Genomic DNA, 17,805 nt, shown 5'->3' with positions numbered 1-17,805 from the left:
ACAAGGCGTACATTTTTTTCTTTGTTTTCACGTTGTATATGGACGCAACGGGGGACAAAAATAGAACACAAAACATTTGATCTTCGCGTCTTAAAACTGACAAACATTTCGCTAATTAGAGATATCGCTCGACTTTCAACATCAATGGCGCAGTTTTTTTACGTTTTAAGACCGCTTGCGAGACTTGAATATAGGCTTTAATCCGGTCAACGCCCGCCACCATTTACTACTATTCTTTTTTTTTTCCCCTTTGATGTAATGGCCAAGTTTCCATTTGATGATCATCCTTCAGATGTGTTTGATCTATCTTGTTTTCTTCTTTCTTCTCCAGTTGGGAGGGCGGTGTGCAGTCCACATCCTTCAGTCTTGTCACTTAAAAGAAAATGCAGATACTGTACAGTAATACCTCGGCTTACGAACTTTTCGCTTTACGAACGTTAAATTCGCAAGAATATAATCTTGGCATACGAACTATTTTTCGGGAAACACACGGAGCGCCACAATGAGTGATGTGTCGTTCGCAAACGACACTTTAAGCGTCGTACAGGGATTCATAGTGTCATTCGTCATGGTGAGGCAGGCAGTCTGACGATAAATGACGATAAAGCTTACAAGGAATCATTCCTCAAGAGGGTGGAAGAAGAAGGCTATGTTCCTCATCAAGTGTTTAATGCTGATGAGACCGGCATTTTTTTGGAAAAAGATGCCTAACCGGACTTTTGTTACACAGGAAGAGAAGTCCGTCCGTAGGCATAAGCCTATGAAAGATAGGCTAACCCACCTTCCTACAGTCCTTATGGAATGTGACTCTCCCTCCCACCTCCTCCCACTCCATTCCATCAAGCCATCAACGACCATCCCAAAGGTAAATAAAACAACTTTTTTTTATACAACAGAGTTTATTTCTTTAACTACAATACCATAGTACATTTATTATACATAAAATAAGGTCTATTTTGTGTAGTTTTAAGACTTATTTAGTAGAAAATTACGTTTTATGGGGACCTGGGAACGGATTATTCTCATTTTAATGGTTTCCTATGGGAAATTAATGTTTGGAATACACACTTTTCGCCTTACACACACTTTCTGGGAACCAATTAAATTCGTAAACCAAGGTATCACTGTAAAGGCCATGCTCACTCGACTGTCTCCCCCTTTCTGCATCTAAAATAGAGGTTGATTCTTGATCGTGCGAATCCAAGTTTTTGTTTTGCAGAACCCCCCAGACAGCCTTGACACCCCCCAGGGATTAAAACATTAGTTCCGCCACTGGTGCAGCACTGGTGTATTTTATCAAAGTAGTAGGGAAATAATTTAATATTAATTTTAATGAGTTTTTCAAAACAAAGGGTCCATAAAGCTGCATAAAAAAAATCGATATTTCCAAAACGAAAACTACTTGAACGACCAAGTAATCGTCATTCATGACTTCCCACCACACACACACACACACACACACTTTGCCGAGACGCGCACGCGCACACACACACGCACAGCTGTTGGTAATGAGCATCCCACCCCCTACTCGCAAAGCTTCGGCCCAGTAAAACTCGTGCGTCAAAAGGCAACATTCGGATGGCTGAGCGGCGCGCGCACACGCACGCACGCTCGCTCGCTCGCTCGCTCGTAACGACGACGCGAAGTCTTCACGCATCAGGCAGTTGACGTAGACGCGCAAGCGAAACCTCCGAGCTCCAGATGTCCGTGCGTCGGAAGAAAACAAGCACCCACCCACCCACCCACGTCGGAGTGACTCACGTTTTTTAAAGTAGTTGAATAAGCGATCGCCGGTGCGGACTGGGTGAGATTTCTGCGTGAGGTGATCCGGCTTCCTTTGTGCTCCTACTTAAAGCCGAGCCAAAGCCGCGTGCTTTTACCGAAGGGGGGCGGAGAGGCGTTGAGTTGCAGCCGGCGACACGTATGGAAGACACGCGTGCGGCTCTTGGTTAAAACGCCACGCTTTTGGATCGCCCCGAACTTTGCTTCCATCTCCGAAAAGTTGTCGAACGGCAGACGAACCACCGATTTTAGCCACAGAGGGACAAAAAAGACTTTCAAATACTTTTGGAAAACGAGGGGGAGAACTTTATCCGTCAAGAAGATGCGTCAGGAGGTCGAGAGGAGACTTCAGATGTCGCTCGTCATGCTGCCCATGCTGCTGCTGAGCTTGGCCACGGGATTCCCGAGCAGGCATAGGAACGCTGCTCACAAGGTACGCTTGACACTTGGTGGAAGTTGTCCAAAAAATGTCCTCCAAATTCCCTCTAAAAAGTCCCGGAAGAAGATAAATCGATGAAGTGTATGGATTAATGAAATTTATCGGTTCTGTATTTAATCTACAATTATCAAAAAAAGTCCTCGAAACTCCCTCTAAAAAGTCCCGGAAGAAGCTAAATCGATCAGGTGTATCAATTAATCGAATTAATCAGTCTCTAGTTAATCCACGATTATCGAAAAAGCCCTCGACACTCCCACTAAAAAAATCCCGGAAGAAGCTAAATCGATCAGGTGTATCGATTAATCCAATTAATCAATTTGATAGTTAATCCACAGTTATCAAAAAAGTCCTTGAAACTCCCTCTAAAAAGTCCCGGAAGAAGCTAAACCGAGGAGGTTTTTGGATTAATCAGATTAATCGGTTTGCTAGTTAATCAATGACTATGAAAAAAATAATAATCTTCCTCTAAAATCCCCGAACAGAAGTTTGATCGAAGAGGTGTATCGATTGATCAAACTAATCGGTTCGCTAGTTAATCCACGATTATTGAAAAAGTCCTAATCTCCTTAAAAAAAGTCCCGGAAGAAGCTAAATCGATGAGGTGTGTGGATTAATCGAATTTATCGGTTCTGTATTTAATCTACAATTATCAAAAAGTCCTCGAAACTCCCTCTAAAAAGTCCCGGAAGAAGCTAAATCGATCAGGTGTATCAATTAATCGAATTAATCAGTCTCTAGTTAATCCACGATTATCGAAAAAGCCCTCGACACTCCCACTAAAAAAATCCCGGAAGAAGCTAAATCGATCAGGTGTATTGATTAATCCAATTAATCAATTTGATAGTTAATCCACGATTATCGAAAAAGTCCTTGACACCCCCTCTAAAACGTCCCAGCAGAAGTTTGATCGATGAAGTGTATCAATTAATCAATTTAATCGGTTCGCTAGTTAATCCACAGTTATCAAAAAAGTCCTTGAAACTCCCTCTAAAAAGTCCCGGAAGAAGCTAAACCGAGGAGGTTTTTGGATTAATCAGATTAATCGGTTTGCTAGTTAATCAATGACTATGAAAAAAATAATAATCTTCCTCTAAAATCCCCGAACAGAAGTTTGATCGAAGAGGTGTATCGATTGATCAAACTAATCGGTTCGCTAGTTAATCCACGATTATTGAAAAAGTCCTAATCTCCTTAAAAAAAGTCCCGGAAGAAGCTAAATCGATGAGGTGTGTGGATTAATCGAATTTATCGGTTCTGTATTTAATCTACGATTATCGAAAAAGTCCTTGACACTCGCTCTAAAAAAGAAGAAGCTAAATCGATGAGGTGTAATTTTAATCAAATTAATCAGTTCGATAGTTAATCCACAGTTATCAAAAAAGTCATTGAAAGTCCTTCTAAAAGGTCCCGGAAGAAGATATATCGACGAGGTGTGTGGATTAATCAAATCCCCAATAATCGATTAATCGTTTCAATACATTTAGTGATTTTTCTTTAAAAATTGTCCAGATGTCCAGAATTTGTCAACAGTGATTATCCAATTCCTGTGTGCATTAAATCAGATTACCGATACAACTTTTATTTTGGAAATCAATGCTGAACATTTTGGCCAATTTCCTCTATTGTTGCGAACCGATCATAATGTCCTGTTTTGGAGTTAAGACGTTGCTGGCGCCCCGTTTTGCGAAACGCTTTTTGTTGCACGTGGACCTCTTTTGGGATCAAAGTATATTTGTGTCAGGGGTCACTTGACGCTCTTTCTTGTGTGGCCTCCCGCGGAGGCTCTTTGGCCCCCCCACACCCAACCACCTCAACCCTATCAAAATAAAGGCTGAAGTTGTATCTTTAGTCTGTGCGCCACCTAAAATGCCGGAATTGAGCGATTCGCTGCTGCTGGCTATCTAGCTAGCTATGTAGCTAGCTATCGATTCACTATCTAACTGGCTGGCTATCTAGCTAGGTATCTGTTGGCTATCGATTGGCTAGCTAGCAAGCTTTCTATCTATTTGAGTTACTTCCGGATTGAGTGAACGCTGGCGCGTGTGGCTGTCGCTGCTCACCCGCAGAAAAAACTTATCCTGTGACTGTAAAGTGACCTTGAGTGTTTTAAAAGGCGCTTAGAAATGAAATGTATTATTATTGTTAGTAGAGGTAAAGAAAAAGAGCAATAAGCTGATAATAAGGTGACCCCCCCTCTAAATGTGTCGCATTGCGATTCAGGTCAAGTGTCATTCATCCGATTGTTTACGTTAGCCCCTTTTTTGTGTTAATGTGGAATTTCCTGTTTTGGGGTCACCCCCCCTGCCCCCCGCCACCCTTATTCACGCCCCTATTTGCCCCTCCCATATAACACAAGAGGAGTCGAATATTGCGATGTTTTCCCATCCTGACCTCTATGACCTTGCCCCCGATTCTGCCATCCGTTTTGTTTTCACGTTTTTGCCCTGTTGCGATCAAAGTGGGCGGGGCTAATGGTTTATTGTTGTTCTGGAATGGTTTGGAAAAAGGCAAGTATGCACATAAATCAAAGTTGCCTCATCGCTCGCCTTCTCCACACGCCTCAAACTTCCAATTTGATCCCCTCACCTCACCCTTTGCCGGATCCATCCCATCTTCACTTCCTTTCTCTGATGGACATTTCTATAATAACAATAATAATAATACGTTTGATTTCTAAGCGCCGTTCAAAACTCTCAAGGTCACTTTACAGTCGCAGGATAAGTTTTTTTTCTGTGAGTGAGCAGCGGCAGCCATACGTGTCAGCATTCACTCAACCCGGAAGTAACTTAAATAGATAGAAAGCTAGCTAGCTAGCTAGTAAATAGATAGCTAATAGCTACTGAATAGATAGCTATTAGCCAGCGAATAGATAGTGAGTAGCCACCAAATCGATAGCTAATAGCTAGCTAATACCTAGCGAATAGATAGCTAATACCTAGCGAATAGATAGTTAATACCTAGCTAATAGCTAGCTAATACCCAGTGAATAGATAGCTAATACTTAGCTAATACCCAGAGAATAGATAGCTAATAGTTAGCTAATACCTATCAAATAGATAGCTAATTCCTAGCGAATAGATAGATAATAGCTAGCAAATAGATACCCAGTAGCTAGCAAATAGATCGCTAATGGCTAGCTAATACCTAGCAAATAGATAACTAATACCTAACGAATAGATAGCTAATCGCTAGCTAATACCCAGCGAATAGATAACTAATAGTTAGTTAATACCTAGCAAATAGATAGCTAATACCTAGCGAATAGATAGTTAATAACTAGCAAATAGATAGCTAGTAGCTAGCAAATAGATCGCTAATAGCTAGCTAATACCTAGCAAATAGATAATGAATAGCTAGCTAGTACCTAGCGAATAGATAGCTAATACCTAACGAATAGATAGGAATTAGCTAGCAAATAGATAGCTAATACCTAGCGAATAGATGGCTAATAGCCAGCGAATAGATAGCCATTAGCCAGCTATCTAGCTGGCTAACGAGCTTTATATTAGTTAGCTATTAGTTATCTTTCTGACTATCTGGCTAGCTATCTAACTGGCTATGTAGCTAGCTCGCTAGCTTTCTATCTGTTTGAGTTGCTTCCGGGTTGAGTAAATGTTGGCGCACTTGGCTGCCGCTGCTCACCCACAGAAAAACTCAAAAGCGATTATTATTATTATTATTATTATTATTATTATTATTATTATTATTATTGAGTTTTAGGACTACATAAACATTCGATTTAGCGTAAGAAATCTTAGACACTCTTTTTTTTTCATGAGAAAAAAAGAGTTAATTCCTAAGTTATATGGGTCTGGAGTTATATGAGCTTGAAATGGGGCCAGATGTACAAAATACAATACATACATATTGGTTTATATAGCGCTGAAGCTGCAACAAAGCGCTAAAATGGAAAAAGGGAAATACTGCCCCCTTGTGGAAAGGAAAAAAAAAAACATTACCAGAGGTCATAGCCAGCGCTTTATCGGCACCCAAGCATGAAAAAACAAAACCCGAACAAATTCAGCAATGGCGCTCTACGTCATATTTTCAATTCCTGAATAAATTGGTGAATGGCAGTGAATGAGTTATTTTTTTTCAATCGGTTCCTAACTCTTTTCGACTCGTATCTGAAGTGTGAGAGTAATTTTTTGGCGTGAATGTCTGAGAAGAAGGTTTGGGTGAGGCGAGACGGCGTCTTGAGGCCAGGCAGAGGCCCCCTGACAGCATCCACACGGCGTTCCTGTTAAACACACCGCATGGCGTCAGCTTTTTGTGCCTTTGATCTGAACGGAGGAGGAAAGAAGGATCGCAGAAGACCAGGGGGAGGAAAAGGATGATATACAATGTAAAAAGAAAAAAAGAAAGAAAGAACACAGGATCCAGATGTGGAGCGAAATGGGAAAACAAGCAGTCTCGCACGCGGTTCCGTAAATGTGAAAGGTGTGAAGATAAGCAGGGTGTAATGGAGATCGCTTTGACGCTGACGCAATGTTAAGAAGCGCTAAGTAAGTGACTTCATTGTTTCCGATTTCGATATTCATTTGCTGGGTGTCGGGCGTTTGCTTGAAAGTGATTTGTACAAATATACTCAGAGTTAGATACACAAGCAGCTTTGCCATGTATATTATTATTATTATTATTATTATTATTATGTTTTCTATTAATGTTTTATTTATTATTTAATACTATGCAGTTATAATTACTTAGTATTATTTATAATGTATTATTTATTATTCTTATTTATGTATTACTTTTTATTTCTAGTCTTATATTTATTATTATTATTATTATTATTATTACTATTAATTCATTTTACATTATTATTATTTATATTGTTGTTTACATGTCTAATTAATATTTTATTATTATTTTTTAATTTATGTCTTATTTATTACTATGCAGTTGTTATTATGTATTATTAGTAATATATTATTTATGATTATTTATTTATTGCTTTTTATTATCTATCGTCTTATGTTTATAATTTATTACTATTATTAATAATTTATTTTACATTAATATTTATAATCTTTACATGTCAAATATTTATTATTAATTATTAATACTGTTACTATTATTTTTTTATTCATGTATTATTTATTATGATGCAGTTGTTATTATTATTATTATTAATGTTTTATCTTTTATTTTTTATTTATCACTTATTTTGTATTTATTATATATTGAAAATATATATTTATGTATATTTTTTATATTAATATATTTATATTAACATGATTATTTATAGTGTTGTTTACATGTGTAATATTTATTATTATTATTACTATTACCATTTTTTTTATTAGTGTATTATTATTATGCCGTTATCATTTATGATTAGTAATTTGTTATTTATTATTTATTGTTTATTTATTACTTTTTATTATTTATAGTCTTATAGTTCTAATTTATTATTATTAATTTATTTTACATTATTATTTATAGTGTTGTTTTCATGTTTAATCTTAATATTATTATTATTAATAATAATAACAATTTATTATTATTATTATTATTATTATTATTATTATTATTATTATTATTATCATTATATAACCAATGGGTTATCATGTCTGACTACCGCATCACATTTAATTGAATGAGAAGCAATTTGACAACAGCGGTGACCATTCCCACGGCGGCGCAGCCCCCCCTATTTGAATCTTACCGAACATCAACTGAAGTCTGAATTTACCAAATTTGACGTGTTTGATATGAATTTGTAATTCTACTGTGCATGACTGCCATAAAACAAAATTGTCTAGGGCGGGGGGGGGGCTTCTGTTCGTGTGCCGTTCATCATGCTTAGCAAAATTCTTCACTAAACAGGCTTTTTGTGTTCAAATGCTTGCATTTGACCCCCCCCCCCCCTCCCCCTAAAACTGCTTTACGGGACAATCACAGGCACGGAGTAGAAAGTACGACCTGTTCTGGGTGCCATGACGGTAAATCATCGTCCATTTGGTCATTAGCGTAGACTTTGCCCCCCCCCCCCCCCCCCCACTGCCCCCCCTAGCTGCCACCAGCCTATGTAGGCCACAAACTGATACCATTTTCAAATTCCACCTCCCTTCATATGTTTGAGTCCGTTTAGTGTGCATACAATGACACAGATTTAAATGAGGGGGGGGGGGGGGGTTGGCATTTTTGCGTTTCAATTCCGCACAAATGAACCGCCGCTGAATTGTGATCGACATTGATTCTATTCTCGTCCCCTCATTCTTCCGCTAAGGTTAAAAAAAGTGTCGGACGTAGCAGCCGGCACATACACAAGCGCGGGGGTCTCACGCCACCCAAGCCCCCTCTCATTAAAGCTAAAAGAGGATCGTTCTGGCACAGACCCCTCTTTGTCCAAAAGCCTGGATGCCATGAGCGTTGTGGGAAAAAACAACAATGAAACTTACCAAGGCCGTTTAGTCACTTGGTTGGTGAGACGGGCGCCTCGGTTGGGGGTCTCCGAGGAGCATTTTTCACATTGTTTCTGAAAAAGAAATAATTTCGGATTTCAGACAGAATGAACTTAACACAACTAGCTAGCTAGCTAGCTATTAGCCATCTTTGAGCTGGCTAGCTTTCTATCTATTTGACTTACTTCCGGGCATTTCGGGTTGATTGAACGCTTGCGCGTGTGGCTGCCGCTGCTCACCCACAGAAAAAAATTGACCCTTGACTGTAAAGTGACCTTGAGAGTTTTGAAAAGCGCTTATAAATACAATGTATTATTATAAAGTAACTCAAACAGATAGAAAGCTAGCTTGCTAGTTAATTGATAGCTAATAGCTTGCTAGCCAGCTAGATTGCAAATAGAGAGCTAGCTCGATAGCTTCTTACTAATATCGATCTCTCTCTCTCTGCTCTCCGATAGGGTCACGGCCACCCGATTCCCAGCGGCGGGATCCAATACGATCCAGACGCTTTGGAGAAGCAGAACCAGGTGCAAAGTATGCCGGAACCCTACGGCCATCCGAGAAAGTGGACCCACCCTCAGCACCGCTCGGTCGGCGTACTCCCTCAACCAGAACCCGAAGAGGAGACGAAACCCTTCATTCTGGATTTGAAGAACTTCCCAGACCTGGCGAACGCCGAGTTGAACTCTCAAAACCCGAACATACAGGTGAGTGCCGTGGGTGTCGGACGGAACCTTTTGTTGACGAACGCCGACAAAATGTGTCGACGTCCAGCAAAACGCCGTCGGAATTGGAAACATTGGGTCTTTCTTATCCTTGACTGTCAAATAACGGCAAAAGACCCCCCCCCCACCCCCCTACACCCTCCTGACTTTTTCCATCCGCACCGTTGCATCGAAGATGACTCACGGGGGTAATGAGAAGTAGTTGCTTGGAACAAATGCTCGCATTCTCTCCTTAAGAGGATTATTTCAAGCGCCTAAACGCTCACGTCTGGCTGGCTTGTGCGCCATCGAAGCCTGACGATGTCGTCATTGGACGCTTCATTTCTCGTGACGACATCGCGAGAGGCCAAGCGTCAACAGTCACCGATGCAACAACTTTTCGCATCTCAACGCCACCTTCTTCTTCTTCTACTTGTTTACATTTGTGATGGTCGTTGATGGCTTGATGGAACGGGGCGGGTGGAGGTCGGAGGGAATTGCTGTTTGGAAGGAGAGTCACATTCCATGTATTCATCTATTATATATTTATTTATTTGTTTGTTCACTTCCGGGTAGAGTGAACGCTGGCGCGAATGCCTGCCGCTGCTCACCCGCACAAAAAAAAAGCCCAGTGACTGTAAAATGTCCTTCAGAGTTTTGAAAGGCGCTTAGAAATTAAATGTATTACAGTAAAGTCTCGTTATATCGATATTCAAGGGAGTCCGAAAAAATATCGATATAACCGGGACTATCGATATATCCGACCCTGTTTGCATGTAATTTTCTTCGTGCGTACATAGAAATAGTATCGATATAACCGGGACTATCGATATATCCGATATCGATATAACGAGACTTTACTGTATTATTATTATTACTTTCTTTCAGGCGTCGCCACAGTGAATCAGAGTCTTCCATCTAACCCTGTTTTATGCTTCCTCTTGTCTCACACCTGCTACTCCCATCTCCTCTCTGACAACATCCATAAACCTTCTCTTAGGTCTTCCTTTTGGTCTCCTACCAGGTGGTTCAAGGCTCAGCGTCCTTCTCCCAATCCTTCTTTCCTCTGGACATGTCCAAATCATCTCAGTCTGGCCTCTCCGAGTCTCTCCAATACCTCAAATATGAGTTGTACTACTCATTCCTGAACCTATCCAACCTGGTCACTCCTAAAGAAAACCTCAACATCTTAATCCCTGCTAACTCCAGATCTGCTTCCTGTCTTTTCTTCAGTGGCACCGTCTCCAGTCCAAACATCATACCTGGACACGCTACAGAGTGTTCAAATTCTGGACGGTTACTCCGTCGTATTTGTATAATGACTGACTGTCTCCACGCAGGTCACCATCGAGGTGGTGGACGACCCTCAAATGGAAGTCGAGATGGACCTGGCCCAGGACAACGAGTGGATACCACCCTCGTCCTCCTCTCCTTCTTCTTCGGTCGACTGGCTAGGAGGGAAGAAGCTATTCTGGCCGCTTTTCTGGAGTTACACCGACTCTGGCGAGGACAGCAATGGCCGAGCGACCTTAGAGGAAACCAGTGAAGAAGAGGAGGATGATTATTCTCTCTACGGAAGCGAGGAACCTTCACTCAGCGGAGTGGGTGGCGATTGGGGTAGTTACTGGAACGAAGGCTGGGATCCGGTACAGACCTACTATGGTAAGTGTCCGCATTCTTCAGTGTCCCTATTTTGTGGAATTTGAACTCGGACAAAGAGCGAAGCGATGATGGGAACTGCCCGATTGTCGTATGACAGGCAAAGTGGTTTTCGGAAAACTGCATGACAAACAGTCCCAGAGCGTGCGAGGCGGGACGAGCGCTGGACCATCCAAACATTGCGGCGCTCGGGGGGCCGCTTTGAAGTCGACACTGGTGGCGATGGTCGCCTTTTGAAGAAAGCTCCGATGCGCTTGCTAATGGCAGCGTGAGGCGGCCACTGTTCCCAGAGACAAAACAGTCCTCTGCTTGTGGACAATTAGAGGGCGCATTGGGAACGCAGACTGACAGGGGCCATTCCGATGGGCCTTTCATCCTTTCCCGGGTCCCCACGGGCTCCCCCTCCACCCCCCCCCCCCCCCCCCCCCCCCCCCCCCCAACGGCCCTCGCTGCCCTCCGCCGCTCAGCCTTTTGAGCCGGTTCAAGAATTTCGAAACGGGAGGGAGATCCGCATAACTCATTCGGCTATCAGCCCCCCGCTCCCCTTTTTCCCCTTCTCTGTTTTACCTCATCCGAAAATGTTGTGTCAGCTCATACTGTACTCGAGCGTCATGAGAGGCAACAAAAAGCGCTAAGCCATTTGTGTTCCTACTGCACAAATAGCAGGAAAAATGTGGAAATAGATGTTGAAGCAGGTACCCCCCCCAAAAAAACATATTTTAATAATAATAATAATAATAATACGTTTCATTTATAAGCGCCTTTCAAAACTCTCAAGGTCACTTTCGCTTTCTATTAGATATCTATTTGCTATCTATTAGCTAACTGGCCGGCTAGCTAGCTATCAGGCTGATTATCTATGAGTTATATAGCTACATAGTAATAGCTTATATAGCTGGTTGTCTAGCTGGCTATCTATTGGCTTGCTAGCTATCTTTCTATCTATAAAAGTGACTTTGAGAGTTTAGAAAGACGCTTGTAAATGAAATGTTTTATTATTATTATTATTATTGAATTGGATTGGATTTGCCTTTATTAGTCTCGCAGTGGAGAAATGTACATTTCACAGCAGCAAAGTTCTGAAAGTAATGAATTATTATTATTATTATTATTATTAGTAGTAGTAGTATTTACAGTCACAGGATAAAGTTTTTATGTGGGTGAGCTGCGGCAGCCACACGCGCCAGCGTTCACTCAACCCCGAAGTAACTCAAATAGATAGAAAGCTAGCTAAAGGATAGCAAATAAATAGCTAATAGATAGCCAGATATCTAACAGCTAGCTAACTAGACAGCATGCAGCCACTCAGCTAGACAGCTAACGGCTAGCTAGACAGCTAATGGATCGCTAATAAATAGCGAATAGATAGGCAGATAGCCGACAGCTTACAGCCAGTCAGCTAGACAGCTAACAGCTAGCAAGACAGCTAATGGATAGCAACTAAATAGTGAATAAATAGTGAAGGTAGACAGCTTACAGCCAGTCAGCTAGACAGCTAACACCTAGCTAGCCATCTAATGGATAGCCACATAGCCAACAGCGAGCCACGTAGACAGCTTACAGCCAGTCAGCTAGACAACTAACAGCTAGCTAGCCAGCTAGTGGATAGCAAGTAAATAGCGAATAGATAGCCTTGCCCGTAAACATCTCGCTCGCACAATACGCCAACCCGAAGCAACAATGCCCATTAAGTGGTCACTTCTAAAGACGTTGCGCATATAAATCAAGGCCGCCCGCCATGGCGTCTTCTGTAATTAAGACGCCTTCCCGAGACGTCGTTCCCGTACGGCCACATGACTCGGTGGCGACGCCCACCGAGTCCAATTCGGACGCACGCTACACCCACGTTGGTATTTCTGTGCCCTGCTTCTCCTTTAATCAAGAGCGGCTTGTTTTCGGTGTTATTGACGCGGCGGCGCGGACCGAGGAGAGCCGCAAGCGGAGCTTCGCTCTTTAATTTCACTTTGGGTGTTCTGGAAAAGAATTTCGGCTTTGTATGGGAAAGGTTAGATCAAGGAGGAAAAACAAACCCTCGCGTCCGTGGAAGTGGGGCGGCACGGAAACTTTTCAAGACCTTCCGCTGCTCGGGTGCACGTCGGGTTCACTGCAGGACGACATTTCAAAGTGTTTGGGTTCATCATGCCCGTAAATTAATTTTTTTCTAACTCTTTCACTGCCATCCCCGAATTTATGCGGGAATTGAAGATATGATAATAATAATACATTTATTCTACATCTAAGCGCCTTTCAAAACTCCCAAGGTCACTTTACAGTCACAGGATAAGTGTTTTTCTGTCGGTGAGCAGCGGCAGCCACACACGCCAGCGTTCACTCAACTCAGAAGTAACTCAAATAGTTAGAAAGCTAGCTAACTAATAGACAGCTAATAGCTCGATAGATAGATAGCAAATACATGTGGAGCATCATTCCCGAATTTCTTCGGGTTTTGTTTTTTCTTGCTGGGGTGCAGATAAAGTGCTGGCTAGACCTCTGGCAATGTTTTCCCCTTCCACAAGGGCGCAGGAGTTCCCTTTTTTCCCATGTTAGTGCTTTGTTCCAGCGTAAACTGACAACCGCCCTAATATCAGGCTCATATAACTCCAGACTCATATGATTTAGGAATTAACTCTTTTTTTTATAATAAGAGTGTCTAAAGTTTCTTGCGCTTCATTGAATATGTCATCCTAAAACTCAATACAGGTAACATCCGACTTACGACCGTGTTCTGTTCCGACCAAACGGTCGTAAATCAAAATGGTCGTAAGTGGAAATCCATTGAAAATGTTGAGTAGAGACATGGAGGCTAAATGACTCGCAACCCCCCCCCCCCCCCCCACCCCCAGTCCCATCACACAGTCGATTGCTGTGCGAGAGTGAGATGCTGGCTGGCTGGCCAAAATTGTCGTACGCGTTGCCGGCCTGCTAGCGCGTTGCGGTGCCAGGCATGGAATTAAAATGTAAAAAATGGGTCGTGTTCGTAAGTACGGGTGGCCGTAAGTCGAACTGGTCGTGACCCGAGCTGGTCGCAAATCGGATGTTACCTGTATTCTGCAGGTCCTGGAATTGTACACATTTTTTCACGTCTGGCAGTGAATGAGTTTGGCTGTTTTTCACCGCGGAGCCGCTCTCATCTTCGCTCTCGTCACTGCGTCGATTACAACATAGCCTAAACTTCAAACGCTATCTTGGTTGTGGAGCTAGCGTTGGTCTGAGTTTCTGTTTACGACTCCAGCAGAGAAGGAGATGGACGAGTGGACTCCTTGGTCACCTTGTTCGGTCACTTGTGGACCTGGCGAGAAGAAGAGGACCAAGTCGTGCGGCTACTCTTGCACCCTGACGGAAGCCTCAAAGTGCGATCTGGAACCGTGTCCTGGTGAGATAACGTCGCAGTAGAAAAATGGGGTACGGTGACCATCCCGCACGTTAAACAACGAGCGCCGTTCTGCTCCGCAGGTGAAGTCAACACCGTGGTCGTGCCATTCCCTTTTGACATGGAGAACGGCACAGAGCCCTTCGGAACAGGTCAGTTGGTGGTCCGTCTTTGTTTGTTTGTCCCGAATTGCTCCTCTCTCTAAACCAGTGGTTCTTAACCCGGGTTCGATGAGTCGGTCTCAGGGGTTCGGTGGATCCTCCACCACAGAGGTCCATCCCTCAGTCTAGACCGCAGTTAGTAGGCACAGTCATTGGAAGAAGGGTTCTGTGAATGAGCATATGATACTGGTGGGGTTCGGTGCCTCCAACAAGATTAAGAACCACTGCTCTAAACTGTGAATGGTCTCCACCCATTCCACCCCGTTTGTCTCGCAGACGTGGACAGCTGCGAGAAATGGCTGAACTGCAAAAGCGACTTCCTCCAGAGGTACCTCCGCCAGGCGTTCCTCGAACTGCCCAGCTGCCCCTGCTCCTTCCCCTCCGACGTAGCCTACACGGTGGTCAGCGTCTTCGACGACGCTCACGGACGGACGTTCCGATGGCGCGACGCCAGTGGCCCCAAGGAACGCCTGGACATCTACAAACCCTCGGCCCGCGCCTGCATCCGCTCGGCGCTCTCCGGCGATTCATCCACGTTGGCGGCGCAGCACTGTTGCTACGACGACCGCGGGCGCCTAATCACCAGGGGCAAAGGCGCCGGTATGCCGAACTTAATCAGTACCGAGTTCTCGCCTGAGCTTCACTTCAAAGTGGACGTACTTCCTTGGATCCTGTGTAAGGGTGACTGGAGTCGCTTCCACGCCGTGCGACCGCCCAATAACGGCCTCGAGTGTCCGGAGAACCCCCACCAAGATGTGTTTATGAATGAATTGGAGGAGGCCCGGGAGTACTGATGGACTGCGGCCAAAAATGGCGGGCCTACCTTAAAACATCACGTCCTTTGTGTCCTAAGCATGCGGCATAACCATTGTCATGCGGTACCAAGAGAATCCCTTTCCCCGATTTCCTCACGACGGGCTCCCTCGAAGGAAGAAAACCGGAGCACCTTATATTTACTTATTGACTCGCTCGCGTCTGTCATGGTGTTGAAGTTCAGCAAGATGTCTTGGTGCCAAGACGTGAATGATTTTACCTCGAATAGTTGGACCTGGTAAGAAATCGGGCGGTATCAGGGGTGGCTCATCCGGATCACAATGATCGGACAGAAAGGGCGTTCCTGTTCCTGCTACTTCTATGGATCCTGGGTCCAAATCCCTCCACCCCCCTACCCTAAAACCCCCTTTTGTTTTTCAGGAACTGATCTGAAATGGAAGGCACTTTATTTAAGTTCTGTAACTGTATATAGAAAAGATTTATCGATTGACCTGATCAAGTCTTAATATGGATCATTTTTTTGGTGGTTTCGCAATCTAGTTTGACATCGGTGGTCTTGTACAGTATTTATTCTTCTGATCGCTACGTTTTTGATTGTTCTTTTTGTTTGTTTTTTAAGCTATTGAACTTGTGTGTTGGACTGACATGAACGCACCACATAAAAAGTGAATAATTTGCATTGCTTCATTGATGTGAACTATATAAATATATATATATACATATAAAAAAGTGCATTGAACATGCTTTTGGTGGCATCTCTTCTTTCTGCTGACGTTAACAGGCTCTTCCGTGTAGTGATGTGTCATTCGCCAACGAGCCGGTTCTTATAGCCGAATCTCTGAAGGTAACGAAGTTAGCCGGCTCCTAATAAGCAGCCGGAAATGGGAGCGACTTTTTCCCCCTCTATTCCCTGCCCCCGGTCTTAAGTTAAAGCCGCACGTGATTGGTCGATATCCGTCGTAGAGGAGGCGGGGAGAATTCCAGACACATGCAGCAGTGAGAAGGGGTGGGGACCTTAGGGTAGACAGGTGGAAGGAATGTTATTACATTATTTATTTTTATTCAATTGAGATTTTTTAGTAGTTGGTATGATAGCATTAATATGAAAAGCAAATTAGTGATATCCGATCATCAGAGTAACCACAGGGAAAGTGAAAGTTTGTGGATGCTCTCTGTGCACATGTAAATCATGCTGAAGAGCCATTTAGGAGCCAAAAGAATCAGATCTTTTTAGTGAGCCGAGCCAAAAGAACCGGCTCTCTGAAAAGAGCCGCAATTCCCATCACTCCTTCTGAGGGATTGGAGGGGGGGGGACGCTTAATGATCTGTGACGCTGCGGTTTGTACCCCTCTTGATGAGAACTAATGGGGCTGTTTGGTTTATGTACGTTGGGGGAGAAAAAATAACTCAATGGGTGGGTGAGGGGGCTGCGAAAACAAACAATGAAACCGCAACTTTTTGTTATCTGCCAGGCTCACCTTTTCTCACCACATTATTTTGAAAAACCTTTTATTTACACGAATTTACCACAAAACCCAGAAAACATAAGCCAATTATACTCAGCATGTATGTCAGCCAAGAGGGGAGATTTTCAACAATGATAGAACAACCCGCGGCGGCTAAAGTGACCAGAATCGGTGTCCTTTCACAAGGATTTGCGACATAAATAAATGATTTAACGTAGAAAAGGTGGCGACTTGGTGCCTACGCGTGTGTTTACTTTGAGTGGCTGGCAGCAACACGAGATTTCCTGTAGGTGAACCGCAGATGCAAACAGCGTAGCCTTGTTTCAAAAACTATGCACACACACAACGAGCCAGCCAGCGCCCCCTAGCAGCCATCACCTCCATGGCAAACAAATCAAACACACAGTGCATCAATGCTAGTTTGTTCGGTCTACCTGCCAACACGCACAATAAATAAATAAAAAATACCGGCGCGCCTTAAATCTTGTGGATTATGCAGTCTTGGATTTATCCCATTCCTTCGGTGGTTAGAAGCACTGAGACGCTTTGTCTGCTGGTTGAAATCTTAACATTAAGAGAATTGACGTCAATGTTTTTTTTACCGAGCAGCTTAGGACACATTCAAGTTTGCATGTTGGCTGAATGTCAATAAACGCAATTGATTTAAAAGCATCTTCTTATGTCCACAAACAATGACTGTAGGGTGTCTGCGGACTGTATGCTCTGTTTTTGGGTTGCGGTGTCATCTAATTGCTGTTTTATTGTGAAATCCTTTACGTCAAGTATTTAATTGTGGATGGTCGAACGGTACGTCAAGCAAGCCTCAATCTTCATCTTCCAAGTATTTTAGAGCACTTCAATATCTATATTTGCTGCACAAAGAAGGTTTACTAACCAATACCTGCTTCGTGGCAAGATTAAGTTCCTGAGGGTGATTAGCTCAAGTGGTAGTGTGCTCGCTTAGCATGTCATAGGTACTTGAATCGATACCTGCAACCTCCAAGTCAAGTTTTGGAGCACATCAATTTTCCCATTGTTCTGCA

At 43.1% G+C, this 17,805-nt stretch overlaps 1 protein-coding gene across 3 annotated transcripts; it reads left to right on the top strand.

Annotated features, from left to right (window-relative positions):
• Positions 1–736: 736 nt before the first annotated feature.
• Positions 737–16,020, top strand: ism2b (isthmin 2b). 3 transcript variants are annotated; one of them, XM_089021537.1, is made up of 6 exons: positions 737–865; positions 9,087–9,335; positions 10,673–10,994; positions 14,224–14,364; positions 14,445–14,513; positions 14,799–16,020. In XM_089021537.1, exons 1-6 carry the CDS (start codon positions 761–763, stop codon positions 15,314–15,316), a joined length of 1,404 nt encoding a protein of 467 aa, XP_088877663.1. In that variant the 5' UTR covers positions 737–760; the 3' UTR covers positions 15,317–16,020. The 3 variants fall into 3 exon arrangements, with proteins under 3 accessions (XP_088877663.1, XP_088877662.1, XP_088877661.1); XM_089021536.1 differs by lacking the exon at positions 737–865 and adding an exon at positions 919–2,215 and having other exon boundaries at positions 14,227–14,364; XM_089021535.1 differs by lacking the exon at positions 737–865 and adding an exon at positions 919–2,215.
• Positions 16,021–17,805: the final 1,785 nt, after the last annotated feature.

Source organism: Hippocampus bargibanti, linkage group LG19 (genome assembly GCF_051943395.1).
Source record: "Hippocampus bargibanti isolate YZ-2025 linkage group LG19, ASM5194339v1, whole genome shotgun sequence".
NCBI lineage: Eukaryota > Metazoa > Chordata > Actinopteri > Syngnathiformes > Syngnathidae > Hippocampus > Hippocampus bargibanti.
This window is presented reverse-complemented; position numbering and strand designations above follow the sequence as displayed.

What these genes read in the sequence shown, in the direction of transcription:
- ism2b (XM_089021535.1), top strand. Translation starts at nt 2,105, where the DNA reads ATGCGTCAGGAGGTCGAGAGGAGACTTCAGATGTCGCTCGTCATGCTG. An exon ending in CTCAAAACCCGAACATACAG is followed by an intron (nt 9,336 to 10,672) that starts GTGAGTGCCGTG and finishes GTCTCCACGCAG; the next exon opens with GTCACCATCGAGGTGGTGGA. An exon ending in CGATCTGGAACCGTGTCCTG is followed by an intron (nt 14,365 to 14,444) that starts GTGAGATAACGT and finishes TCTGCTCCGCAG; the next exon opens with GTGAAGTCAACACCGTGGTC.